General features: G+C 37.0%; 2 protein-coding genes across 2 annotated transcripts; both read left to right on the forward strand.

Moving 5' to 3' along the window:
* Positions 1-1,312: 1,312 nt before the first annotated feature.
* On the forward strand, positions 1,313-9,195 carry LOC142608230 (kinesin-like protein KIN-7F). The gene is made up of 12 exons (XM_075779999.1): positions 1,313-1,511; positions 1,991-2,080; positions 2,164-2,264; positions 2,355-2,468; positions 2,566-2,647; positions 2,755-2,822; positions 2,914-2,979; positions 3,091-3,215; positions 4,302-4,638; positions 5,584-6,867; positions 7,940-8,238; positions 8,731-9,195. The coding sequence occupies exons 1-12, from the start codon at positions 1,313-1,315 to the stop codon at positions 9,059-9,061; spliced, it is 3,096 nt and encodes a 1,031-aa protein (XP_075636114.1). The 3' UTR covers positions 9,062-9,195.
* A 6,799-nt stretch (positions 9,196-15,994) lies between these two features.
* Positions 15,995-17,210, forward strand: LOC142627546 (uncharacterized). The gene is made up of 2 exons (XM_075801426.1): positions 15,995-16,623; positions 16,710-17,210. The coding sequence occupies exons 1-2, from the start codon at positions 16,278-16,280 to the stop codon at positions 16,757-16,759; spliced, it is 396 nt and encodes a 131-aa protein (XP_075657541.1). The 5' UTR covers positions 15,995-16,277; the 3' UTR covers positions 16,760-17,210.
* Positions 17,211-27,905: the final 10,695 nt, after the last annotated feature.

The raw sequence follows: 27,905 nt of genomic DNA on the forward strand, positions 1-27,905 counted from the left end.
AAATAGGAGAGAAAAGGGAGAAGAAGGGTCCGAGTTGTTAGAGTGAAAATAGATGGGATAGAAAAAGAAAGGAAAAAATAGGAGAAAAGATTGGGAAGAAGAGTTTTGGTTGGAAAGGCAGGGGCAGAAAATAGTTGATTTGACTTCAAATATTATTGCTGAATTTTTTTTTTTTGAGAAACTTATGGTTTAAATTAGGAAAGTCAAATGATAATGGTACCTAACTACTGGTAATCATAAATGTTTGTGGATTATGGAGAGGAGGGGGTTTAAGTTACTAGGAGAGAATTTCACATATATATACACTTAGATTAAACTAGTGTAAAATTTTTATATTTAAAAAAAAATTTAAACCATTTTTGTTCGTCACAAGAGAGTTTAGGTTAGGTAGTTTTAGAATAATATTGGAATTAGGGGATTATAGGGAAAAAAGTGGTATGGAAAATATGTGCTAAACGTTTTTTTTTTTTTTTTTGTGTGCAAAAACTTTGATAACTTACATACCGGACTTTTGATTTGATTTGATTTTAAATTGATAGTTAGAAAAATGATAGAATTGACACACAGTGTTACTAAATAATATAACTCTGTGTTGAATTTTTTCATTTTCTCATTATCTTAAGAAGAAAAGAATATTTTAAGGTAAAAATTTAATTTTTTGAAAATTCATATATATATATATATATATTTATGGGAATTATTTATATTTTTTGGAGTAAAAGTTAAAAAGAATGTTACATTATTTAAAACGTCAATAACATCATTCACAATCTGTTTCGAAATTATCAACATATGAACTATAATTTACTAAAAAAAGAAAAAGAAAAAAAAGTGAATTATATATACTAAAAAATATATATATTCACACCAAAAAAAAAAAAGGATGGATGGTGATTATAAATCATTAATTTCCGTTAATTAAAAGTGGTGGCAGTTATATTTCAAAGGTCAGCACTGATCCTTGTGTCAAAGACCAAGGAACGTAAGAACCAATTCTTTCTAATTTCCATCTCTGTCTTCTTAAAGCCAAATTCCGCTAAACACACAACGTGACTCATTTTACAGCTTTTCATTTTCCTTGGTTTTTTTTTTTGTCCCAACATTTTTGGCTCATCTCTCTCTCTCTCTCTCTCTCTCTCTCTCTCTCTCTCTCCTCCTTGATATTCATTTTTTTTGCTGGTAAAACCATCCTCTGTTTCTATCTCCGTTGCTTTCTTTTCTTTTCTTTTTTCTGATGTTTGGAGCTAGCTATCAACTTTGGGAGTTAGAGTTTTGAATAAATTGAGAGAGAATGAGTAGTGAGGAGCTAACAATGCAAGGGGACATGGAGGGTGGGATTGGCTCAAGCCCAAAAGAGGAGAAAATATTTGTTTCGATTAGAGTGAGACCTTTGAATGAAAAGGAGATATCGAGGAATGATGTTTCTGATTGGGAATGCATCAATAATACCAGCATCATATTCAAGCACACCCTGCCCGACCGCGCCATGTTTCCTACGGCCTATACATTTGGTAAGCTTATGTTTCTTTGATCATAATAAAAGCCGACTTATAAACTGACGTGATAATAAATATGATAAATGTTACGTCAATGATGTTTTGTTTTTAAAAAACTAACACGTATAAGGTTGTTAGGCTTATGTAGGAAAATCTGTTGTCTTGGTTATAGTTTGTTAAAGTCAATCATCTCTTGTGTTTGTAAATGTCATATTGAAGGCACCTTAATGAAATGGTATGTGTAATGTATGTCAAAAAATTTCTACCATCTCCTGTGTTTTTTAAATGCTGGTCAATTCAATAGCTTAAAAGGTGTTTGGGCTCAAGCGTGAAATACTGAAATTGAATTTATGTATGTGGTAGTGGTATGATATGAACCCCAAGAAACTAGGCTTTTCTAACATTTAGTTTTTATTTCAGATAGAATTTCTTGCAAGACCTTACTTTCTCTTTCCTTTTTATTTTGCCTTTGGCAACCAATGCATTGGAGACAGATAGAGTATTTGGAGCTGACACCCCCACAAAGCAGGTGTATGAAGAAGGAGCCAGAGCTGTTGCTCTCTCAGCAGTCAGTGGTATTAACTGTGAGTATTTTTCTTGACCTCTTCCACTGTTTCCTGATATTTGAATACGATTGCAGACTACTGATGGTGATGTATATGTACAGCAAGTATTTTCGCATATGGGCAAACCAGCAGTGGAAAGACATACACCATGACCGGAGTTACAGAATGTGCAGTAGCAGATATGTACAACTACATTGATATGGTATGTATAGAATTTTCGCATCACATGTATACAACTTATCCATTTCCTTGGCAAATTAGCATAAGTTTGACATGTTTTATCGTCTTTTAGCATAAAGAAAGACAATATTTGTTAAAGTTCTCTGCTATGGAGATCTATAATGAAGCCGTTAGAGACCTCCTCAGCTCAGACAGTGGTCCACTTAGACTTCTAGATGATCCAGAGGTAAATAGTGTTTCCCCAGCCCCCCTTTTTGTACCATTGTTCTTTAAAGGTACTTTTACGTGAATCATCTTTCATAATTCTATGTTGCTTTTAACAGAAAGGTACTGTTGTTGAGAGACTTACAGAGGTCACTTTGAAGGATTGGAGCCATCTGAAGGAGCTCCTTTCCATCTGCGAAGGTAAGGGAACTTGTATTAGATTATTGCACAAAATGATTTCATATTCATGTTACAGTTGTTTCACTATATGGACATTATATTGGTATCTGTGCATTGCATGCTTGCAGCTGAAAGGAAGATAGGAGAGACTTCTCTAAATGAGACTAGCTCCAGATCTCATCAAATTATGCGGCTGGTATGCACATTAAATTAAAAATGATTTATTTCTTATATAAGACATGTTTTACTTTTATTATAAATTTCTGGATTCTACATCTATTCTACAGACAATTGAAAGTACTGCTCGTGAATATAGAAGAATGGAAAATTCAAGCACTCTTGCAGCTCAAGTGGTATGAAATAGTTATTATCCATGAGTGACTACTAATAACTTTATTCCTAAGGTTATGTTGGAATGTTTGTGCTTCAAATGATAAATTACTTAAGTTGGCTTCCTTGTACAGAATTTTGTTGATCTTGCTGGTAGTGAGCGCGCTTCTCAGACATTATCAGTTGGTACAAGATTGAAAGAAGGTTCCCACATAAATCGCAGTTTACTAACCCTAGGAACTGTAATCCGCAAATTAAGGTCTGCTTATCTTTCTTTCTCAGCAGTTAAATTTTCAATTTGTCTGTCAAATGGCAGCTAGAATATGCAAAGTGAGGATAATTGCATGACATTGAATATGACTGTTTTGCTTTGGTAATTGCGTATACTTAGATGACCTTCAGATTTAAGTCCAACTTGATTGTCTGCTTGCCTTGAAAGAATGAAAGAGATTGATATGATGCTTTCAAGCCAGCACAGTACATAACTTTTGCTAGCAAATTCCGTCCTTGATGAAAGCTACGGAAGGAACGTGTATCATTTTGCATCATGTAATACAAGCAACCTAGGGGTGAAGTCCTGAAGGAAGCTAGAAGTCAATTAGTCTTGCCTCCCCTGTGTTCATGGTTGATCCGTGTTTATTAACAGCTTGCCAAACTGAGCTATTTTCATAGGACACCCTTATGGAAATCATGTTTGCAGATTCTAGTCACTGCTCTAAGATTTTGACTCACTTCTATCAAGCAGTATTCCTGAAATTCTGTATACAGATCAATGTTTTTTCTTCTCCTTCTGCCTTATTGGCCAGGACTAGTTACTTTTTGAAGAAAACATATTGTTGAAAATTTTTGAGGTCACTGAGCTGGGGCTAGAGCATGTAAGTCTTTTATATGCAACATATAGTAATGTCTTAATTACTATCCTGGCTAAGTTAGCTTTCATTCCCTTGTTATGTTTTGTAGACTGTAGCTTTGTTTGTTTCTTTTCCTCACGATTCTTATGTAATGTTACTGTTTGATCCTGCTTCAACCTTGAGCAAAATACCAGGTCATGTAATATAGGATCTTGAAGATAGATGTGATTCTGTTCAATTAATTGGAGGGACACCAAATGTTTCCATAGCAGTATTTATTCCTTATGATTTTTCTGGCTTTTATGTATATTGCCTATTTAATTTTTTCTCTCTTGTTTGGGCTTGGACTAAAAGATTCAAATTTTTTATTTTTCCTCCTTGAAAACTCTTCTCCCCCCCCCCCCCCCCCAGTTCATTTGAACTTGTTGCCTTCTTTATTGTGAACATAGCTTAATTGTTTGTTTGTTATTGATAAACTGCCATGACTGGTGCAGCAAGGGAAGAAATGGGCACGTTCCTTACAGAGACTCTAAGCTAACACGCATTCTGCAGAACTCCCTGGGAGGCAATGCCAGAACAGCCATTATTTGCACCATGAGTCCTGCACGCAGTCATGTTGAGCAATCAAGAAACACCCTCTTGTTCGCAAGTTGTGCAAATAAGGTGACTACTAATGCACAAGTCAATGTGATGATGTCAGATAAGGCTATGGTAAAGCAACTGCAGAAAGAATTGGCTAGACTGGAGAATGAGTTGAAGAGCTTGGTATCAGGTTCCATCACATATGATTTTGCTGCCTTACTGAAGGAGAAAGATCTTCTGATTGAAAAGGTATGAGATGAACGTCTACCACCCTGCTTCTACAAATAACCTTGCTATTTGGCAAGCAGACAAAAGAAAGGTTAAACAATGACATTTTCTGTTACCTTGAGCTTTTTCACTCTGTAATTTCTTTTTTCTTTTTTTGAAATCTTTTTTATTTCTTTGGTCATGTATACATAGTTTGGGCCCCCTTGGCTCTTTCCGAGACAACTTAGAGTAAACATAAAAGATTGTTTGAAAAATCAATAACAGTTACAGTCTGCTTTGCCTTTTTTTTGGTTCAGAGCAATTACTTTATTCTTTTAAACCTCTCTACTTAGAAAAGGCATATATTTTATGGAAGTAACATTAATTGCTATTCACCTACTAATCATATATTAATATTCCAAATATAATCCTAACAATTGCATCAAAGAATTAAGAAGGTACATCAAATTTGATGACAAGGGAGAAATACTGGACATCCATTTGCGCATAATTTTTTTTGAAACTTATCCCAACAAAAAACAGATATTAGGGAATATCCATGAAAGGAAATGTGTCTGTAGTAATTGGAAGAGCTAGGTTATTATGCAGGACAAGAATTCTTCACAACTAGGAGATTAAACATAGGAATCGATATCAATCACCTTGTAATTTGTTCACTTCCTGCCCCATATCTTGAATGAGGTGAAAGACCCATTGAGAAGCTCGTTTATTCAGAGGCATCTTGATTTTAATTAAAACTTCTTTGGTGTATATATATTTAGAATGGTTGATCTTTTACTTGATTTAGAACTGAAAACTTGTTGTGTTTGCCAAAGTCGTTGTATTATGGCATTTGGTGCTTGGAATTTGAAAAGGAGGGTTGTGTTAGCTGTTTAAGTTGGAACATTGTCTCTATAAAATAATAATATTTTCCTCACAAATTTTGCTCACATGTTCAAGTGTGGCTCACACTGCCTTTTTATGCAGATGGATCAAGAGGTTAACGAATTGAAACAGCAACTTGATCTTGCTCAGTCTCAGGTCGAGAATAGACAGCAATCAGATGGAGAAGATAGAATTCTAAGAATTCATGATTATTCTGTATTAGAATCGTTGAATCTAGTCAATCCTCCTCATCTCAATTTAAGTCCCAGAACAAGCAATATGCCTAGAGATTTTGACGGGCCTAACACGCTTAATTCCAGCCAGAATTACCAACAGATTCCTGAAGACAACTTTCCGCTGGATAGTACTCCTAAGTTTGTTGGCCCTGATCCATATAAGGTTTGGGAGGAGATTGCTCAAAGGGCTGACGCAGAATCTGAAGATAGCTGCAAAGAAGTGAGATGCATTGAAGTGGAGGAATCACAAATGGATGAAAAAATAGAAGCCACTCCTTCCTTACATGGTCCTAAAGAAATAGCTGGACAATTACCCTTGCAAGAGGTAATGAAAGAAGACGCTGTAACACCTCCACAGAAGGGAATTAAGGAAGCTTTGAATGAAGATGCTATAACATCCCCACAGAAGGGAACAAAGGAGGCCATGAGTGAAGATGCTATAACATCCCCACAGAAGGGAACTAAGGAGGCCATGAGTGAAGATGCTATAACATCCCCACAGAAGGGAACTAAGGAGCCTATAAGTGAAGATGCTATAACATCCCCACAGAAGGGAACTAAGGAGGATATGAGTGAAGATGCAATATCGTCTCCATATAAGCGATATAAGAAGGTTATGAATGAATGTGCATTATCATCCTTAGAAAAGGAAGCTAAAGAGTTAAGTAATGCCAATGTAGATTGCACTTACGATGATCTGAAGCAAAAAATTCAGAGCATGCAAAAGGCCATCAGCTGTCTTATCAGTTTCTGTCCTTCAGAGCAATCTCCAAATTCATCTGAAGCATTTATGACTAAATCTGGAAGCTTAAAATTAACTAGAAGCAGAAGTTGCAAGCCAAGTCTCTCACCCATGCCATCTTATAACTTTGAGAAGGCAGAACGGAATGAGAACTCACTACCTATTAGGCCTCCAAAGGTCTTCGATGAAAGACCAGAAGACAATCAACAAAAGATTGCTGCATCAAAGTTTAGTTCCAATGTTGGAAATTTGTCTAGAAAAAGTTCCCAAAGTTCTTTTAAGAGTGATTTGACTGAATCTCAATACAGTGACAAGTCTGATTCAGAGGATACTAGAAGCATTCTCAGTTTTGCTACAGAATCGAGTGAAGCAGCCAGACGTCAGTCCAAGAAACAATACGATGAAATGGTGAGAAAGTAAAATCTCTCTCTCTCTTTCTCAGTTCTTTTGGTTCTCATGCAAGTCATCTCTTGTAGGTTGACAATTATTATATTGTTGGGTAAAACTCAAGTACAATACTGTACCTAAGGAATTGTACCTAAGTTTTGTCTTATATCATTTGTTTGGAGTACCTCATATCATCCTTTAGACGTCACTTGAACCTCATCATTTTCGTCAAAAACTAATAAACATATAATAAAGTAATTATCGGTTATGATATCCATTTCAGCATTTACTATATATTGTGCTCAAGTTTTAATAATTCCTGTATGTTATTTACAAGACTGCAGGGAGATTGATTTTTACATCTTGGCAATAGCACAAGTAATCTCATTTATATCCTGGTGCTATGATACTTAAAACTATTATGGATGCATGTTTTTATGAAAATTTTTGTTTGTATAAGGCCAATAGTGCTGTCATCATGTTGCCCTATAACAATGACTCTAATAAGAGGTCTGTCTAGTTTCTTTTGCTTCCTTTGGGGGTTTGTAGTTTTGAAAATTGAATTCTTATTATGTGCTCCTGCTCTATGGGGCCTTTCTTTTTGCTCAAAATGAAGCTGACCAGTGCCCTGTGGGTTTTCTCTTAGCGCTCTCATAGGCTTGATTACTCCTACTCTTAGATATGACTGTTCTCCACCATTTCTTTTTGGAGCGTTCATTTTAGAAATAATGCCTTGTGGGTTTTTACACCTAGACTTTTTTGTTGGAGGAAATTATATTGAGAACAAACCAGCTTGATTTGTTTATAGATACAAACACTGGAACATCTGTATGGTGGTGGTTTCAGAGATCAGTCATACAAACTAGATAATGGATATTTCTTTTGGAAATTTTAGGTAGTTTGACTTCCTCCATAATCTTTATCATGTGCCCTGTAGCCAAGTGGTACTGCTTGGTTCTTCCCATAGAGAGAATTTAGTTTAAGTCTCCCTCCCTCCTCCCTCCCTCGCTTGTCCTTTTTTTTAAAAAGAAAGTTTTTTTTTTTTTTTGGGGTCGAAATATGTCCTTTATTATGTCATTTTTATGTGTGATAGGTACAAAGGGCCAGAGCCATGACCTATGAGTCCAGAGACAATGTAAAAGATGCTGGCCTGGATGCTTTGCAGCCTGGCTTTGATTGGCCCATCGAGTTTGAGAGGAAGCGGAGAGTCATAATTGAACTTTGGGATGCATGCAATGTACCATTGATCCACAGAACCTATTTCTTCCTTCTCTTTAAAGGTGAATCTTCAGACTCTGTGTACATGGAAGTAGAGTACAGAAGGTTGTCCTTTCTCAAGGACAAATTTTCACATGGAACTAGCAGAACTAAAGAGAGTGATCCAGCTTTAAGGTATAGAATTTCTCTTCTTTCTGGGGATTCATATTACACACAATCACACAAGCGCAAACATTCATATGCACCCCCAAATGTAGATTATTACAAAGATAGTATTATAAAATTTAAAATTTTGATACCATGACATTAAAAAAAAAGGTGATGAAAATAAGAGACCCTTGTGATTCTTTTGAAGAAATGTTTCTAAAAATGTATAAAAGCAATGTAAACTTGTATTGTTTTGCAATTGATCATATTCGTATGAAATCTCTCTTATAGTATTCTTAGCATGATATTAATAAGGAAACTCATTACATTTACTGAGTCATGCAAGAAACTTATACTTGCATATTCATCCATAGGTATTGGATATGTCTCATTTGTTAGAAAGTATGAGGTGTAGATCCTGATGCATATATAAACCTGCACAAGTAATCCTTAAACGATTTCCTTTTTTAAGTTCCAACAAGCAATCTCTAATATCATTGTTTCTGGTGGGGGGGACAGTGCAAAGGCTCTCAAACAAGAGAGGGTAATGTTGTGCAGGAAAATGCAGAAGAAGTTCTCGAAAAAGGAACGAGTACTCCTTTACCAGAAGTGGGGTATTAAGTTGAACACAAAGCAAAGGTGCCTACAATTGGCATACCTCTTATGGAAGGACACAAAAGACATGAACCATATAAACGAGAGTGCCTCCCTTATTGCAAATTTGATGGGGTTTGTGGAGCCAGGACAAGCCCCCAAGGAGATATTTGGACTCAGTGTCATACCTGGACCAGTAAACCAGAGAGCGTTTAAGTGGAAACACAGTTTGTCTAGTTTGTCTTCTGTATCATAAGTTTGTTGGAATTAGGGAGGTACATTTGTTGATATTTGGTCCTGCTTTGTGTTCACTGGTTCAAATGAGCTTATAGGGTGTTCAGTTTTATCTCCAATTGTAAAAGTAATGTTTCTTCTATTTCGAAAGAATACTAATTGAAAGGCTTGTAAGGGGGTCTGATTGCATTTAAACGTTATTCTTTGTTTCGTTTATGAATGCATATCTTTTCAAACTTCTTGGCTGCATTTGCTTTTAATGAACTTGTTTTTACAGTAAACTGGTAGTTCTGCCACTATCATCATTGGTTATTATAAGCTTAAAAATAATCCATATCCGTTAGTTAAAGAATTTTGTACAACCAAACTCATTTGACCAAAGAGCCGAGAAAGTTAACATCGTGTTGATATTGTTTCTCAGAGTGTTCATATCCCTTAGCAACACTAGCTAGGAGGCAAACCCAAAGAGCAGAGGCAGCATATGGTGTTTTACTTTCAACCTTCAACATAGAGCATCACACTCACATTGTGGGGTCCCTACAAGGTGAAAAATTATACCCATAATCAGGTATATATCATCTCTCACACAATAAGTGGGCCCACTGGTGTGTGGGACCCACCTGCTGTGAAAGAAATGCTGCATATACCCAATACAATGTATACTTTCTCTTACAATGTGAATGTGTTTCAGCTTGCATGTAATGAAAACACAATATACTTATCTTTAAAAAGGCAAGATGGCCTTTTTATCAGAAGTCCATCCATATGATTTTTCACTATCCTATCTCAATCAGCCTATTGCGCAACAATTCTGATTATATTAATCTTTAGAATTGTAGCTTTTTTTTCCCAAGTATAACTATAATGTTTATATTATTGCAAAATTATTATATAAGGTAATCATTTAAATATTTTTTTTTTTATTATTTCCTTCGTCCTAGTTTGTTTGTTCTTTATTCCATTTTGAGATGTTCCAAAATATTGTCCAGTTTCTAAAAATAAAAGTCATTAATTTACTAATATTCTTACTATACCCCTACCTTATTTGCAAAACTATTTGAAAAGAAAACTAACAAATATTTAGAAAATCAATCCAATTGGAGCACATTTTTAGCTATCCTATTTTTCCTACTCCACTCTATACTCCACCAATAAAAACTTGTCACATGTTTACCTAATTAATTAAATACTACCATTAATCAATAATGGTAGTATTAATAAGTCAATAATGGTAGTATTTAATTAATTAGGTGAACATGGGGCAAATTTTTATTGGTGAAATATATAGTAGAGCAGAAAAAGTGTGACAGAAGATTTGGACTCCATTTTTAGTTGTCTCATTAAAAATAACTCTCTTTAAAAAAAATATATAAAAAAAAGCTAATAAATTTATTTAAGGGGGTTTTGTGAACTTATACATTTTAATAAGGTAAACAAGACAATAAATAATATTCTCTTAAAACGTTTGACTTTTCAAATAGAACAAACAAATTGGGACACAGGAAGTACTTTTTTAGGACCTATATCTCTAATTTCTAATGTCTATTTTGTTTATATTTTTTAGCTCAAAAAGAGTTTGATCTAAATGGAAGAATATTTCAAACTTTTCAACCCAAAAATTAAGAAACAAAATTGAATTTTTGAAGCTCAAAACTATAAATAAATAAAAAAGGACAACTAGTCCAAAATGGACCTAATAGACCAAATCAGGGCCAAATCGGCCCAATACCACCATTTCTAAAAAAATTTAGGCAGAAAACACTGTTTCGGAACTAATTGGGGATGTACCACTTTTTCCAGTACTCGAGTTTGGTGAACTCGAGTACTGGATTTTACACCTCCACCGTGGCAAGCCAGCGTGGAATATCTATTTTAAAAAAATTCACCACGTACTCGAGTTTGAAGAGCTCGAGTACTGGCAAAACTGGTACCCGAGTGTTTCAAACGCGAGTACTAATCTGGATTCCCATCCCTTCTTGGCGGACAATCCAGACTGGTACAAAATTGCATATCCAGATTGGTACTCGAGTTTTAAGAACTCGGGTACTTTTCATGGTACTCGAGTATGTGAGGCTCGAGTATAAATCTGGATTGCATGCCCATTACTCGAGTTTCATGGGCTCGGGTATTATTTAAAGTACTCGATTATATCAAACTCGAGTATGGCGAACTAAAACCACTCATCTCTCATCTCTCATTTCTCACTCAGTTGCACACTCTCACTCTCCAAACCGAAAACCCATTTCATCGCCGGTGAAACTCGGACTCCCAAACCCGTTTCATCACCGGCGCCGCCGTAGAAACCCCAAACCCCTTTCATCGCCGGCAACGTCGGACTCCCAAACCCGTTTCTTTGCCGGCGTCGGCGTTCAAACCCCAAACCCATTTCATCGCCGGCGACCTCGCAAGATATCCACCCATTTTATCGCCGGCGACGTCGCACTCAAAGGTTAGCAATGTTTGGGGTTTTTTTTTGTTCTTTCCATGAGTTTTTAACTAATTGTGGTAATTTTTGTCTTGTAACTATGACTGAGTTTCTTTGCTTCTCTACTGGTACATAGTTTGATTGGGATAACACCTAGAACATGTTAAAAGTGAGTTAGATACTTAGAGATGAATAAAATTTTGCACCTCTCTTCTTTGTTTGTTTACATACTGTCTATATAAAGGGACCAAGCCAATGAGTACATTTGAGTAGCGAAACCTCACTTTGAGATCTTTTTTAGAAATCTCCTATCACCATGGCATGTCAAATCATCATTCTAGAAACTAGAAAACAGTTCATAATGATGTGCTTCTGTGTGCCAACGCACCTCCAGATGTGCTTCCTAGGCGGAAAACCTTGAAGATTGTAGGCATTTATTGTCGATTTTGATTCATTTGTTCAAGTTTTAATGTATAGCATTCAACAACAAAAAATGCCCTGGTTTGTGCCTGAAATTTATACCAAGTCTTAGAAGCATCATGTCCCAGGTCTAAGGCTATGAAAGGCAGCAAGCCAATGAGGGCACCTGATACAACGAGTCTGATGACCAGAGTATCCAAAAGATCTCGGCCTTGGCACATGTTCTATTATAGTGTGTCTATGTCCCACATGGAATAAGTGAGAGAAGAGCGAAGCACTTTAAATATCGTTTTCTAGAAAGTCGGCCTATTAGTTCTCTTCTTTGAAGGAACTGTTGTGTTGCATTTGGGCTTTATTTTTGGTACGGTTATCATGCTGGTCATAAAACAAATCTTAATTTGCTAAGAAAATAAGCATAGTTTTTTTTTTTTTTTGGGGTTATGATGTGAAGAGAGAGGACACAATGATGGCAAAGGACTAGAAGGTTTTAGGATGAAGTCAATTGTGGTTATTTTGAATAGTTCCTAATGATGAAATACCCACCTTTATTTTAATCTGTAATTGTGTAGGGTTTATCTCTATCAGAGTTATGAGTGCAAATAACTGAAATAAATTTTTAAACCCGTTAATTTTAAAAGCCATGTTTTTCTTGTTCCTATTCCTATATTTAATAAGAGATGAGTTTTGTGAAATTAAATATGCTTATAATCTATTTTCTGTCCTTTATTTTATTTGAAAACAGTTTGCACAGCGATTTTAATATATGTTTACTGTGTATTCTAAAAATAGGTACACAATGCCAATTTAAAATAACATTTAACCCTTTTTGTGATGATAACTAGCTCATTAGCCCTACCAAATTGATAATACTGTCTTAATGGCACTAGATGTAGTCACAACAACAACAGGGCTATGGATCCTCAACAAATTAGTTAGGGTCAGCCACGCGTTCTTTTCCTCCATTTTATTCTATTTGGAATCATATATCTGTTATTTCTTTAATTGATAAGTCCTTTTTTATTACTTCAACTAATTTTATTTGGGTCTTTCTCTACCTTAATTTGCTCCCTAAACTTGGGTCATGTCACTGTTTCTTACCGGTGCATTAATCGCTCTCCTTTGAAAATGACCAAACCATCTCAAGTGACTCTCTCTTATCTTTTCACAAATAGGGGTTACCCCTACTCATATCTTTGAGCGGATTTCCTTAGATGTAGTTAAAATCTTGAGGAAATATCTTGGAATAATACCAAAGTTGAATCTAAATGGAGTTTAGTTGAATTTTGACTAGATTACCAGTTTTTATCCTCCATAACCAATGTCAATTCTTCAATTTTCACCAACTAATATGCTTCCATTAGTGTTTGATTAAGTTATTTGCTGGTTGCTTCTTTTACTTTATGCTTCCAGTTTTTTCATGGCTTAAATAACTCAAAATGATGTAGAATCTTTATTGGGCTACGGTTTATCCTAGTGAGTGTAGGTGGTTGAACTTGATTCAACCATTATCTACTTTTGTTGGTTATCAATGTTGACTGAATCCATTAAGTTGTGGTTTGTGAAAATCCACCATCTTATACATTTAGAGTGTGAGGTGTACATTTCATGTGTTAGGCCTTAGAATCTAGCTTAAACATTTCTGCCTGTGGAACATAAACTTAAAAGTTGAAATGTCTCATCTTTCTTTTTCTTTTGCTTTCTTAATAAAAGCATGATCTTTTTATGTATATCTAATTGTACAAGTTCTTATAATTATTCCAAAACATATTTAGTTTGTGATTTGGTAGTTGTGGAAATATTCCCTATAGAATTATATTAGTTTGTGATTGTGCTATGTTGAATCTTGGATATTGTGAATTTAAAAAACATGAATTGAAAGAACTCACTTATTAGAAAGAACTTATTAGTTTTAAAAATAGAAAGAACACATGAATTGAAAGGCTTAGATTAGAGCCCTTTAAAGAAAATCAATCAAGTGCTTAGGAGAGTTTTTGAGGGAAAAAAAAAAAGGGAACTTCCCCTTTTAAAGTTCTATAGTTTTTTGTTTTTTGTTTTTTTTCGGGGTGGTCAAAAAATCTCTCCATGGTCGTCGATGTTTGAGTTTAAGGATTTCTAACATTGTTTGTACTGACTTTAGCAATTTGGTTCAATAAAATTACACTTGAGCCACCCTCAACAATAGCATTTCCCCTCTTAAAGGCCACAAAAAAATTATTGATATAGGAACAAGTAAACAAATTAGTGAGATGCTATCATTTTGATTTAGCTTATGGGTATTTGATGAATATGCTAATGGGCCATTAATCACCTTTAATTTATGTCAGGTATGGACCTACATCGAGCAGGACCCTCTATAGGGACTGTCTTGACGAGGCAACCTATGCATCGTTCAAGTTTGCTTTGGGATGCTCCTTTGGCAGGCGAGGTATGCACTTGTGTCATTGTAATCAATATATGTAGTAGAAAGATTTTGGGCATTATGTTTGAAGTGTAATTATTACGTGGTTAGTGAATGTTATTATTAATACTAAGCTGCTTTGTTTGCAGGAAGTGCCAGGTGTTTTGACTTGTCGTCACCGAGATAAAGGTCTGTTTGATGGTGGGTTAGATCCACGGATTGCCACTTACATCACAGATGCGGGGTTAGATGGGCTACTTCGAGTCCCACATATGGACCTTGACCATGCACTGATCACGGCCTTAGTGGAGAGATGGCGGCCGAGACGCACTCATTCCACTTGCCACACGGTGAGATGACCATCACGCTACAAGACATAGAGGTCATCCCGGGGGTACCCGTACATGGCTTGCCGGTGGTAGGATTTACCCATATGGACAACTCGGCGTGACTTTTGCATAGATTTACTAGGCTTCCTTCCACCGGACGGACCGCTTGGTACAAAAAAGAACACTGCGAGTGTTGGAAGGGCCGAGGATAAAAGCCAAATGGTTGGAGGAGCGGTTTCGCAACCCTCTTCCGCCGACGCCACTGAGGTGCGTGTGCAACAGTATGCTCGGTATTACATACTCCAAATGTTGGGTAGTATACTGTTTATGGACAAATCTGGCGAACGGCTCTCAATCATGTATCTACAATTTTTCAATCCAATCAGCAATGGAAAGAATTATAATTGGGGTAGTGCAACACTAAGTTGGCTATATAGACACCTCTGTAAGGCATCAGAGAAGACAGCCAAGCAAATTGGTGGTGCACTGCTATTAGTGCAGTTGTGGGCGTGGGCGAGGTTTCCACAAATATGTCCTGTGATGAGGCATCCACACCAGGCACTGCCCCCAGGTCCACTTGCTGTTAGGTATGTAGGATCTTCAACTTAGTTATCGTTTTACATTTCCGCATTAATTTCTTTCGCATGAGAATTATGTAAGTAATTAATATGAAGGTTATGTCTGTGTTGTTTGATAGATGGAAAGGGGCTAAGATAACAACTGACCATCCAATGCATGTCCTACGCGCCTATCGTGTGTCGCTTGCTTCGCTCCGGCCAAATCAGGTATCGTGCCTTATAAGTGGGAACCAACCACTTTATGGTTGTTTGTAAGATATCGTTACACATATATTGTTAATATGGTTGTTCCCATTTGTTGGATCATTGTAGATTGTCTGGGAGCCATATAGAGATTATTTGGGTTCCCTGCCCGCATATTGTACGGCAGGCCAACACATATGGAGGTCCATCGTGCCGCTTATACATTTTTGGGTGATTGAAGGCCATCACCCTGAACGTGTTCTTTGACAGTTTGGGATGAAGCAAGGCGTACCGGACAATGTCGATACTTCAATTGAACTTCACAAGATAACACTCCAAGGCAAGCACGAAAAAAATTGGGTTCAAGAACATGCCACTCATATTGCTAGATGGGCTGCGCATGCCACAATTGCTGAAGCACCGCCCTTTCATGGGGTAATGAGCTACAATGACGAGAATATGGTGTGGTATCGTCCCATCATTGTTCGGCATATTACAAAAGAGACCTCATACTAGGACACTTTGGTAAGTTTACAAAGATTGTTCTATTATAAATGTACCTTGCTTTGCATAGTTTAGTTCCAAATCCTAACACTACTCTTGTATACTTGTGACAGGTTGAATCACAGTTGAGGATTATGGCGAAGTTCGAACCAGGGTCTGAGATCTACACGGACTGTATGAATGCCTTGCAATCTGTTGAAGAGATCAATCGATTGACCTTGGACGATGCACGCACTGTGGGCAACGCAAGTGAACCGGCTGTAGGGCATGGTTGACAAGCAGGTGGACGTCGAGGGCATGGAGGTCGTCAATCTAGTCAGTGCCATGCATCTAGTCGGCATCCCACAACTGCGAGCCGTCACACATCGGGTGGCCGTCACACACCCGTGCATGACCACACGATGGAGGAGGCAAGTCAGACATCAGATGAGATGATGCAGGACACTCGTTATGACATGGGCTCCATGGCACATGATGATGCGGGTCCATCCCATACGTTTGCCCAGACATGTCGGTCCCCATCCATGGTTCGCGATGATACCTGCCCACCCACATCCTCTCCCCCACCGACTACCGGCACTATCCCCGGAGATGTATGTGGTAGAGATGAGATGAGATTCATGCCCACCCCTGGTGCCATCCAGACAGAGATACCCACCCCCCCACCTGAGGCTTCACACAGTGAGGATCGGCCGCGAAGGCCGCAACGGACACGGACACATCCTCCTGACTGTGGGACTGGACATGGTACTCTCCCCTCTTATACTGATTACATATGCATCTCTTTATGGTTAAATGATTTGAATATGAGTATTTGCTTGTGTTCTTTTTAGGCAAGGTGAGACCAGTTAAGGAACCAGTGAGGAGAAGAAAACGGGAATGATTTTCGATGGTCAATTGCATTGGTGGAACCAAAGGGTGAGCCACGTCCCCTCCACTCTCCTCTCCACTCCTCCCCCCCTCAAGTCCCTCTATCCAAGCATAGGGTTATTGTTTTCTTAAAGGATGTCCTTTGTTTATTCTCTCTTGCACATACCCTATGACTGGATTTTGAAAGACTTCCCACAGTTCCCATTGAAAATGAAGTGACTTGCTCCATTACTTCTTGGAAAAGCCTAAGATATGTTTTCTGTTTCAGAAGAAGTATTCAATGGTGATTCACAAAAATGAAAAAAGGACTAATAGAACCAGATTATTTTATGAAATATTGGAGGATAATCCCTAGTTTTGTTTTTGATACACTGGTAAGAACTTTGTTATAATTGATGAGGAGCATTTTTTTTTTGTGTTCCGTTGAGAGTGAAGATTTTATCTGAGTGTTTTGGAATGTTTTAGAATGCTTAACTTACATTTTTAAACAGGATATCATGTGTGTTGGCAGTATCTTACAGATTTATACTTGGTATCTTGCTTGTTTATTATCATGTTATGTTGGGACGCCTCCCAAATTATGAAGTATAAGTGCTTTTGATTGATTGGTATTGAATACTTGTTTGATACACGTGTTTATGATTGCATGCTTTTTTGTTTGTAGGTGAAGCTACTGCACCAACAGGTGCAGATCCCATAGCAATGATGGAGTTTTACATGAAGAAGGCTGCACAGGAAGAGAAATTTAAACAACCTAAACAATCAAAAGATGAGATGCCACCACCAGCTGCTGCCCCCAGGTTCCGATTTGCTCAGTAAGACTTTTTTTTCTTTGGTTTCCTTGAAGGCGTTTTTATTTGAGCCTTCATTGACCAACTATTTTTATCTGCAACTTTGGCCTTCCCCTGTGTGTGTGTTTTTTTGATTTTGTGCTCACCATGAACATATTTGTCCTCTTTCCAATTCTTGGTCACAGCGGCTTCTTCTAAAAAAGGGCATCACATGGGTGCCTCTCTCTCTCTCTCTCTATCACAAACACACACAAACATGTAAATGCGTGCAGACACATTTTCACATAGAGACAAATAAACACATACATGTCTTAAAATCTGATTCACAATCCAAATAATTCTTTCAAGATGCTGTGTATTTGGTGAGAAACTTACTTGCCTTTATGTGAATTGCAGGTGAAGGCCTTGGGAGCTCCAAAAGTGGTATTGCAGATCCAATCATGGCAGGGAATGTTAAGATAGACAACTTGGGGGTGGGTGCTCACAATCCTGGGGATGTGACTCCTGAGGATGATATATATGAGCAGTACAAGAAGCGGATGATGCTTGGTTATCGTTACAGGCCTAACCCTCTGGTATTACCTTGAATATTTTTTAATGCTAGCGTTGAATGTGTTTATTAAATAGATCTCCTATGGTTATATTTATGAATGAGTTATGTGAACTTTGCTTAGAGTCTTATAATGTTTTATGTGCAGCTGGAGTCACAATGAGTGTTAATTTTGTGTCTTTTTGTTTTTTTTTCCTTGGGAATAAATGCTTCACATGTACTGGAATCTGCAAAATTTTGCTTGAACAAAGAAGTTTTCTTGTTGTATGTGATGATGAGTAACATTAGGACTTCCAAAGTCCTTGACATTCATTTCATTGTAAGGATGTCTACAAAGATGTTTGCATGAATGGATGATAAGAAAGATGCCACTAAATGCAAATATGTCATGTCATATAAAATCAATATCTTACCTCTGCTAATTTGAGTTTGTTAGTTTGATGTGAACTTGTGTACATTTTCCCTTAATTGCTTTGTTCTTTCATGTTTTGGTTCATCTCATGGTTTGTTTTTCGTTTTTTCCCCATTGCAGGACTTTGTTGCTTACCACAATCCCTATCTTGATAGTATCTCTTGTCATCCTAGTCCTTGGAAGTCTTGTGGATATGGGCAGTGTTGTGAACGCATCAATCTCAACCCTTAGTGTTATTCTCTACTTCTGCTTCTTTGTCATGGGTGTTTGTTTTCTTGAAAGTCCCTGAAACCAAGGGTATGCCACTTGAAGTAATTACCGAGTTCTTCTCAGTTGGTGCTAAGCAGGCTGCAGACACCAAGAACAATTAACTTGGTTGCCATGATGTATTGAAAATTTTGACTAGTGTTTGTCTTTCTGCTTTCATTTGGGTCAGTTTTTTTTTTTATCATATACTTTTTGGGGTATAAGCTTGATTTCTGTAGGATAAAAAAAAAAAGGTATCATATTTTTCTTGTAAACATTAGTTTATGGCTGAAATGAATGACTTTATAGTAGCTGTGCTCTTGTTTAAAAAATGAAACTGTTGAATGACTTCTTGTGATGCTAGGCTGATGGCAGAGGTGTTGCAGCTTGAGGGATGAGGATAATTTTTTGGAAAATGTACTACAGTGGGAGAAGTGTGAATTGCAAATTTTTTGTTTGCATTTAGGGGAGGTGCAAGTGTTCTAATCTCATGAAAGCTGAGCAACAAGAAGGACCAGCGGAAAACCTTACCAAATTTGTAATTAGTGCAATTTTTATTACTAGAGATTAATATGCATGCATGCCCAGTTAAAATCCATCTATACCCTTGAGGCCTTGAGCATTATATGAGCAATTCCAATGACATTAGCCACTCGGGGGAAAAAAATAGTGACACTGGCACGACATGACAGGATAACTCATGGCACATGCATGGCTTCCTAACCAGATAAACATTGCACACAAAACTCGAATGGTTCGGGTATGAGCACATTGCAATCATACAGCTCTGTACTCGAGTTTAGAAAACTTGGGTACTTTTACACAGTACTCGAGTCTAAAGAAATCGAGTACTATGCTGTATGGTTGTACTTTGTATAATGAGGTATGCCCGATCCATACTCGAGTTTTTAGAACTCGGGTACTATAGCAAAGTACTCACGCCTCACAAAATCGAGTACAACTGTGCAGTTATACAATACTGTGACAAAGTACTCGAGGTCTCTAAACTCGAGTACCACGCTGTGTCAAAACACAACTCTTAGAAGCGGTACCCGTGGCATACTCGAGTTTACAGGACTCGGGTACTATTACACTGTACTCGAGTTCTTCAAACTCGAGTAGTATTACACCGACTTCCCTGGCAGCAGCAACCACCACAACCAACATAATGAAAGGATAATTAATGGTACTCGAGTCTCTGGAACTCGAGTACCCGTTCAGATACTTATTACTTACACCGACTTCCCTGACAGCAGCAACCACTAAAATGGATAATTAATGGTACTCGCGTCTCTGGAGCTCGAGTACCTCTTCACAATACCCTTCCCGTCAGCTTTCATCTTTCTATTTTGAGTAAGCATATTACTCTCGGTATCTTTCCAAATTCTGGAAGAAGCTGTCCAACTGTGACCACCTTTCCAACTCTCACCTATATTTCCAACTCAAGTCAGCGCTCTTGGACTGTGTAAGAACTGGAGGTACTAGTAGTTGGGTCACCATCTGCAAGTCTTTGAGTCTCAGTGTCAGTTCTCCATTCAAGACCAACTGCTGTGACCAGTAAGTAGAGATAATGGTTAAGTATTTTTTTTTAGATTATGTGACCAACGTGCTTTGTTTGCATGAGGCGTTTTTGTGCCCCCTACTGAGAATGGGATACTGTTGCATGGGATATATTTTTTGACATACTAAATAGGACTATAATGTCGCATGGGATAATCTGCCATATGGAGTGAGCAAATTCAGTTTTTTATATTCACAATTTGTATACGTTAGAAATAGTTGCAATTGGTGTTTTAATTAACTCAACTAATATAGTATTTGAGCAATAATGTATCTTTATATTCACAATTTTTATTATGTGTTAGATAGAAATAGTTGCAATTGGTGTTTTAATTAACTCAACTAATATGGTATTTTATACTCTAGCAGTGGAAATTTTTTACGTTTGGATTTTATCTACACCAAAATTAAAATAGTTACTGAAAGGCATGCAATTATTGTGTAAGATACCATAAATTTTGAACCCTATCATAGTAGAGACAGAAACATACATTAATTCCAAATTTTTGTAGTCAATTATAGATGTACGACATAATTCCAAACCTCCATTATTCGAATAAAAAAGAGTATCATCAAACTATCCTAGCTTTGTGTCAATGTCCTTATGTTCACCAAAAGAGTTTAATAATCTAAAGAAACAAATGGGTTTAGATAATTCTAATGAAGACGCTAATACTTTTTGCATTTTTTAATTTCCAATCAAAATATATAAGATTCAAATACATAAATCATCAACTATATATGTATAAAAATAAAAACCTTAACCATAGCCAATGCACACCAACACTAGTAACCTTAATCATCAACTATATTGTCACTGAAATTTTGTTTAAATTCAAGTTTTCTGTCATATTTAAAACAATAATCTTATCAATTAAAAAAATTCAAAAAAAAATATGTATATATATATATATATATATATATATATATATCATTCCGTTAATCTGCCACTATTATTTATACTAGACCAAGTTATCCTTTAAAAACACAATATTGATGGCAATGGAGAATATTGGAGAGGGGAGGCGCAGAGCCAAAGGATAGGATCTTCACTCTCACCATGAATGGTTTAATCTTGCCTCATTCCCACCCCACTCCATATGACAAGAAAAACTTACTTGCCCCTTCCTTGCCTCATAAATTTTTACTCCATGTTAATTTGCCCCACAACTATTATAATTTTTTTTAATAAGACATGTTTCATTAACATATATATACTTAACATTATAAATAAATTTATCCCAACAAATCAAACTAAATTTTAGCAAGAACTTAATAATATTATCCAAGTGTTTAACAAGACAATATCACAATAAAAATAAAAATCTTAATATCTATGTATTTATATAAGCTAGTATTGATTTATTTGTTTAAATAATAAAGAGAGGCAAACTAAGGCAAGGCGGAGCAAAATTGTCTTCACTGCCATATAAGCATTTAGTTAAGTTATGTAATTTCTTTAATCATAGACATGGGCGAAAAATTAACAAAAGTGCATAATACTTATCTTTCAATGACATTAAAACAAAAAAAGAATTATAAATATAAATCTTTCAACAATTTGATAATATGAAAAATTATAAATAATAATAAAAAAATTATGAAAGATTGTCAATAAAATAGAGTAGATTGACATTGGGCATCAAAAATAAATTTTAGTTTAGAATCATATTATATTTTATATGACCATTAAGGTTTGTTTACATAATTAGTTAAAATATAAATTGGGGATTTTTGGAAGTATAAATTGGGCATCAAAAATAAATTTTAGTTTAGAATCATATTAGCATCATTGATCACCATTAAGGTTTGTTTACATAATTACGAAACAGTGTTTGAATATAAATTGTTTTTATCATACGCAAGATCAATTGTAAGTGGTTATACATTATGACAAATTTTATATTGATGCCAACAGGTCAGTGATGGATTTTCACTTTTTCTATGTATACTACGATGGAGAGATGTATTATCATGACTTGCATGGGTTGTCATACCAAGGCTCGAACCAAAAGCAAAATTGTGTTAGGGTGAAGCGTGGGATAGGCCTTATGAAATTGCAACGAAGAATATTGAAGGTGATGAGGTTAGACCACTCTAGGCATAACATTTCCATCGTGTATCGAGCACCTTAACGAGTTCTAGACACCCATGTTTTCTACAATTCACTACAGTTATCGAGTGGCGCCCAAGTGAAGATGATGTGGGAAATTGTTGAGCAAATGGTGGTGAAAGGATTTCTTGCTTCGGATCTCTATGTCACTGTTGAGCCCACCATAGTAGAGGCCGGGGAGGGTTCACAACACACAGTTTTAGATGGAACTATAGATGAGCACATTGAGTCAATACCATTACAATCTTATCAAGGGTGTGCAGAAACCACAAGAGATGAGTATGGTACTGAACTGTGGCAAACATTTCCCCATGCTTCACACGTTGAGGAGGAGCAAGGGCCCCAGGAAGTGCATGCTGGAGAGCATTTATCTCATGATGAGCTGCATGGGGGCACATCTGAACCCGAATATGATCACGGACTTGGTGACGATGCAACCGATATTGATGTTACTAGGGATGAGTTTGAGGAGCTTCTAGAAACCATGGGTGAACATGATGATGTTGATCATATCGAGGATGTGGTTGTTGAAGAGAATAGAGACACATGCCCTGCTCCCAATCCTACGCCGGAATGGTTCACCAAAAACACTTGGAATAATATGTTTGATCCATCACCGGTTATGCAAGCAGAAGTATCAAGTTGGACGCCTGGGCAGCAGCCAATGAAAGGAATGGTATTCGCGACTAAATTCGCGGTGCGACATGCATTGACTTGGTACGCACTGCGAGAGAATTTTAGGTTTAAAACTGAGCATTCAGACTCAGAGAGGCTTATGGTGAGTTGTGAGGATGATTCCTACCCATGGTCAGTCCGTGCGATCTGTTGCAAAGGAGACAATGTCTGGAAGATCGCAAAATGCAAGGGCCCCCACACGTGCGACAAAATTCAGAATGCTCATGATGGACGGATGATTGATTCGGTGTTCCTAGCATACGTACTTGAGCGCTATATACGAGAAGACCCCGCGTATAAGATAAAGAACTTACGTCACGTTGCTTTGGCAAACTTAAAACACGAAGTATCTCACTACAAGGTATTCTTTAACTTGCATTCTTTTTTCAATACATGGAAGTATAAGCATGATTGTAATTCCCAAAACCCATGAATACCTGATGTTATGAAAAATGAAATTGAATTGAAAAAAAAAAACGAATAAAGAGAAAGAAATATTATCTTCATCTTATAGCCTTACAAGTCTTGATTTGTTTTCTTCAACTATAATTATTTGACTTGTACTTAATTTCTAACATAATCATTATGGTTCACATACAAGGTTTGGGACGCCAAACAAAAGGCCGTTGCAGCTATATACGGGGATTTTAAGGAGTCTTATGCAGAGTTGCCACGTTTTTTGGCAGGACTTAAGGATGCAAGTCCGGGTACAAAGTATAAGTTAAACGTGGACGATAATGATGAACCAGGAACCTGTACATTCAAGTCCGTATTTTGGGCGTTTCATCCATGTATTATTGGGTTCAAGAACTGTAGGCCTGTGATTAGTATTGATGCAACCCACCTCTATGGAAAATATAAAGGGAAATTGATGATTGCAATGGCGATAGATGCTAATAATAAGATTTATCCACTAGCCTTCGCCGTTGTGGAGAGCGAGAGCACAGAGACTTGGGGTTGGTTCTTGGCTTGTATAAGAAGGTATGTTACTGACCGGAGACACCTGTGTGTCATATCTGACAGACACCCTAGGATACAAGCTATCTTCAGAGACACTAATCGAGACTATTTGCAGCCTCCCATGACAGAACATCGTTACTGCCTTCGTCATCTATGCAGTAACGTGAACACTAGATGGAACAATGAAACTTTAAAGAACCTCGTATGGAGGGCAGCAAGTGCAACCCAGGAGCGAAAGTTCAATGCCACCTTCGATTTAATTGAGAATGTGAACCGGGATGCGCACCAATGTCTGAAGGATGTGCCCAAAGAGAAATGGGCTCTAACTTTTGACGAGGGTTACCGTTATGGGACGATGACTACAAACGTCTCCGAGTGCTTCAATGGTGTTCTAAAGGGTGCTCGTATCCTACCCATTACAGCAATGGTGAAATACACATGGTTCAAACTGAATGCTTATTTCGATGATCGTCGCAATAAGAGCATAGAGCAGTTGAATTTAAGGAAAAAATGGTGTAAATATGCCTTGGATATCTTCATGAGAAATAAGGAGAAGGCGGAGCATCACAGGGTGACGAGATTGAGTGCGCAACAACAGTCATATCAAGTAGATACACCGCATAATCCAGGGACTGCTGGACATGGGGATCACACACATGGAGTTAATTTGTTGCAAAGAACTTGCACATGTCAGAAATGGAAATTGTATAAGATACCATGCTCACATGTCATTGCAGTTTGTATTAGGTATCGACATGATGCAGAGCAGTACATTGACCAATGCTATAGCGTGGACGCACTATTTCGGAGCTATGCTCCCGTTTTCCCTGTCTTGAAAGATAGATTATCATGGCCAGATCATGAAGAAACTCGAAGGGTCCTCCCTAACCCCCAATTGATTCGAGAGAAAGGTCGCCCTGTCTCAACACGAATCAGGAATGAGATGGACGAGGGTGGGAAACGGCCTAGAACCACACCATGGAAGGAGGGCAGGAGGAAGGTGCAATGCGGGTTGTGTGACCAAGAGGGGCATAACCGAAGAACATGCCCTAAGCGGAATGAGGCCTCGGCGAGTGGTGGTCTCGCGGACTAGGTACGCTAAGTTTGAACCATGGCATCCTTCTAATTCTTGAACGTGCAGAGTACAAACATTTTTTGACTACTCGATATGTACATGCATCAGTCCATCTTATGTGTTCTGCATTTACAGATACCATGCTATTCATAAGGAAGTCTATGACTGGTTCAGTATAAGTTTTGATAAATTTGGGCGTACCTCAACCCCACAATAGACGGAAATTTGCCAAGCGATTTTTAATAAAATTTTGGAGAACAATTGGCTTTCTGAGAATTCAATGCAGCAAGTATGATTTATTTTCTTGTTAATACTTGGTGTGATTCTGTACATGATAACATTCTCGACCACTCTATTCTTTTATGCAAGAAAAAGAAAAAGAAGACTTCTCTATTCTTGTTTAGTTGTCCAATTATTGGATATTTTTCTGGTGTCTCCTTTTTGTTCTACAGCTTTTTTATTGTGGTCAATTATAGACTTTAATGGTGATAAATTTATTTAACCTCTTGTTACTAACACTTTATTCATACTATATTCAGCTTTACTGCGATACATGCAAAAAGTTCTTAGCTGACTGGCTTGTGGAGGCTACTTGCCCAAAAGAAGGGTGCAATTACCAGTCTGCCCAAGGAGATCAATGTGAAAATTGTGGCAGTCTTTTGAATCCGACAGAATTAAAAGATCCTAGGTGCAAGGTACAAAACTTACTTCTAATATTGAGGTCTCTATTTTGTATTATCAAATTCTAAATGAGGAACCTGATTGTATGGAATGTTATCCATGTTGCGCACTCAGCTTTTTAAAATATGTAGTTTGTCCAAAAAAGACATTTTATCTTAGACATTTGATTGTTTCTCTTTCAAATGAATAAATTTTTCATCCTCTGATTGTTTTGGTTGTTAAGTTTTGAAGCTATAAACCAAATTTAAATTTTTATGCAAGCCAATTATATTACAAGAAAACTAGTGCTTAGTAATCTTGTTGGGGCCTGTTTCAGAGCTCTCAGCATCATATTTTGATCAGCAAACTAGTGGATGGAATATGTTTGATAGGATAACATATAAAATAATAGACTGGCATTGTGTTTTTTCTTGGCCTGGATTCATACTTTAAATCAAATGCACAAACTTGGAAGTGGCAACACTAAACTGTTTAGAAGTCCTTCACTTTGGTCTGATAAAGTGGATAAAATGGCAAGATTTGCCCCTTCATCGGTCAGTTCTTATGCCTTAATGAATTTGCTTTTCTTAATTTGCAGGTATTTATAAGAAGCTGTGTACCATGTAGTGCAACCAATGACTGCAAATTAAATGTTCACCTACTGTAGTAGCTGTTCAAGAGAGTGAGTGCATGTTTTATTGGTCCCTTGACATATTATTCAACAACCTTCCCTCGTTCTCACAACTTCGTTCCTCAAAAGGTGTAACTATGTCTTTCTTTCCTCAAAAGTTGTAACTATATCGACAAATGCCCATGGGATTGCCTCTTGGTGAAGGAGTGCAAAAGAAAATTAGAATATATTCACTTTAGGGATGCATAGATATTTTTAGGTATTTCTTTGTAAATGCAGACTGAATTCCAATGACCAATCTAATTCAATCATTTTTCTGTAATTTGTGCAATTGAGTACCTTCTTTGTTAATGGGTGCAGCGGAAGCTGTGCACACAGCATTTTTTTATTGAATGGATTAAAGGTGAATATAGACTGGCCTAAAGAAACTGCCAAGTTGCCAACTAGCAGTAAAAACTTAAAAGAAAGCCAAGTTGCCAACTATTGCATATATTTTGCTACTTTGTTATGTTGATTGGCAACAATGAATGGGCTCAACAAATTCGGGTACTTCGCATATATAAAGGAGCAGGACCTTACTAACAATACTGTAAAAAATCAAGTTGATGGTAATTGGCATGACCCAAGAACTTCGGGCCAATCCAGATTAGTACTCGCGCTTCAAAAACTCGGGTACTGTTCACAGTACTCGAGCTCATAAAGCTCGAGTATTACTCGGGCATAACCCACAGCAATTCCAGTTGCAATCCAGATTAGTACTCGCGCTTGAAAAACTCGGGTACTGTTCACAGTACTCGAGCGCATAAAGCTCGAGTATTACTCGGGCATAACCCACAGCAATTCCAGTGTCAATCCAGATTAGTACTCGCGTTTGAAACACTCGGGTACCAGATTTGCCAGTACTCGAGCTCTTCAAACTCGAGTACGTGGTGAATTTTTTTAAAATAGATATTCCACGCTGGCATGCCACGATGGAGGTGTAAAATCCAGTACTTGAGTTCACCAATCTCGAGTACTGGAAAAAGTGGTACATCCCCAATTAGTTCTGAAACAGTGTTTTCTGCCTAAATTTTTTTAGAAATGGTGGTATTGGGCCGATTCGGCCCCAAATCGGACATAAATTAACAAATTGGACCGAACAAATTGAAGTGGGCCATATGGCCTAATGGACCGAAGTTGTTTATAGATTTATAAAACATACATGGTAAAATTTGTGATAACTACAGTATCACTAAAAAAGAATTATACATTTATTTATCATGTTATTGAAGTGAAATTAACCAATCATGTACTTTGTAAATTTTTTAGTTAGTAAACATTATTCCTTAAATGTTTCTTTTTACTATTAATAATTAAATGAAAACATTCATAAGATGCATTATTTAGAAAAAACAATTTATTTGATTAATATTAATTTTAAAGAAAAAAAACTTAAATGACTATATATTAATTGATTTGGGCAAAATAATTAAATTAACTCATTTAA

This window comes from Castanea sativa, chromosome 1 (assembly GCF_040712315.1).
Source record: "Castanea sativa cultivar Marrone di Chiusa Pesio chromosome 1, ASM4071231v1".
Lineage (NCBI taxonomy): Eukaryota > Viridiplantae > Streptophyta > Magnoliopsida > Fagales > Fagaceae > Castanea > Castanea sativa.

Bases quoted from the DNA above. Each gene is read 5' to 3' on its own strand.
- LOC142608230 (XM_075779999.1), top strand. From the start codon at position 1,313: ATGCAAGGGGACATGGAGGGTGGGATTGGCTCAAGCCCAAAAGAGGAG. The intron at 2,823-2,913 runs GTATGCACATTA...TCTATTCTACAG, and splicing joins CTCATCAAATTATGCGGCTG to ACAATTGAAAGTACTGCTCG. The intron at 2,980-3,090 runs GTATGAAATAGT...TTCCTTGTACAG, and splicing joins GCACTCTTGCAGCTCAAGTG to AATTTTGTTGATCTTGCTGG.
- LOC142627546 (XM_075801426.1), top strand. From the start codon at position 16,278: ATGGAGGAGGCAAGTCAGACATCAGATGAGATGATGCAGGACACTCGT. The intron at 16,624-16,709 runs GTACTCTCCCCT...TGTTCTTTTTAG, and splicing joins TGACTGTGGGACTGGACATG to GCAAGGTGAGACCAGTTAAG.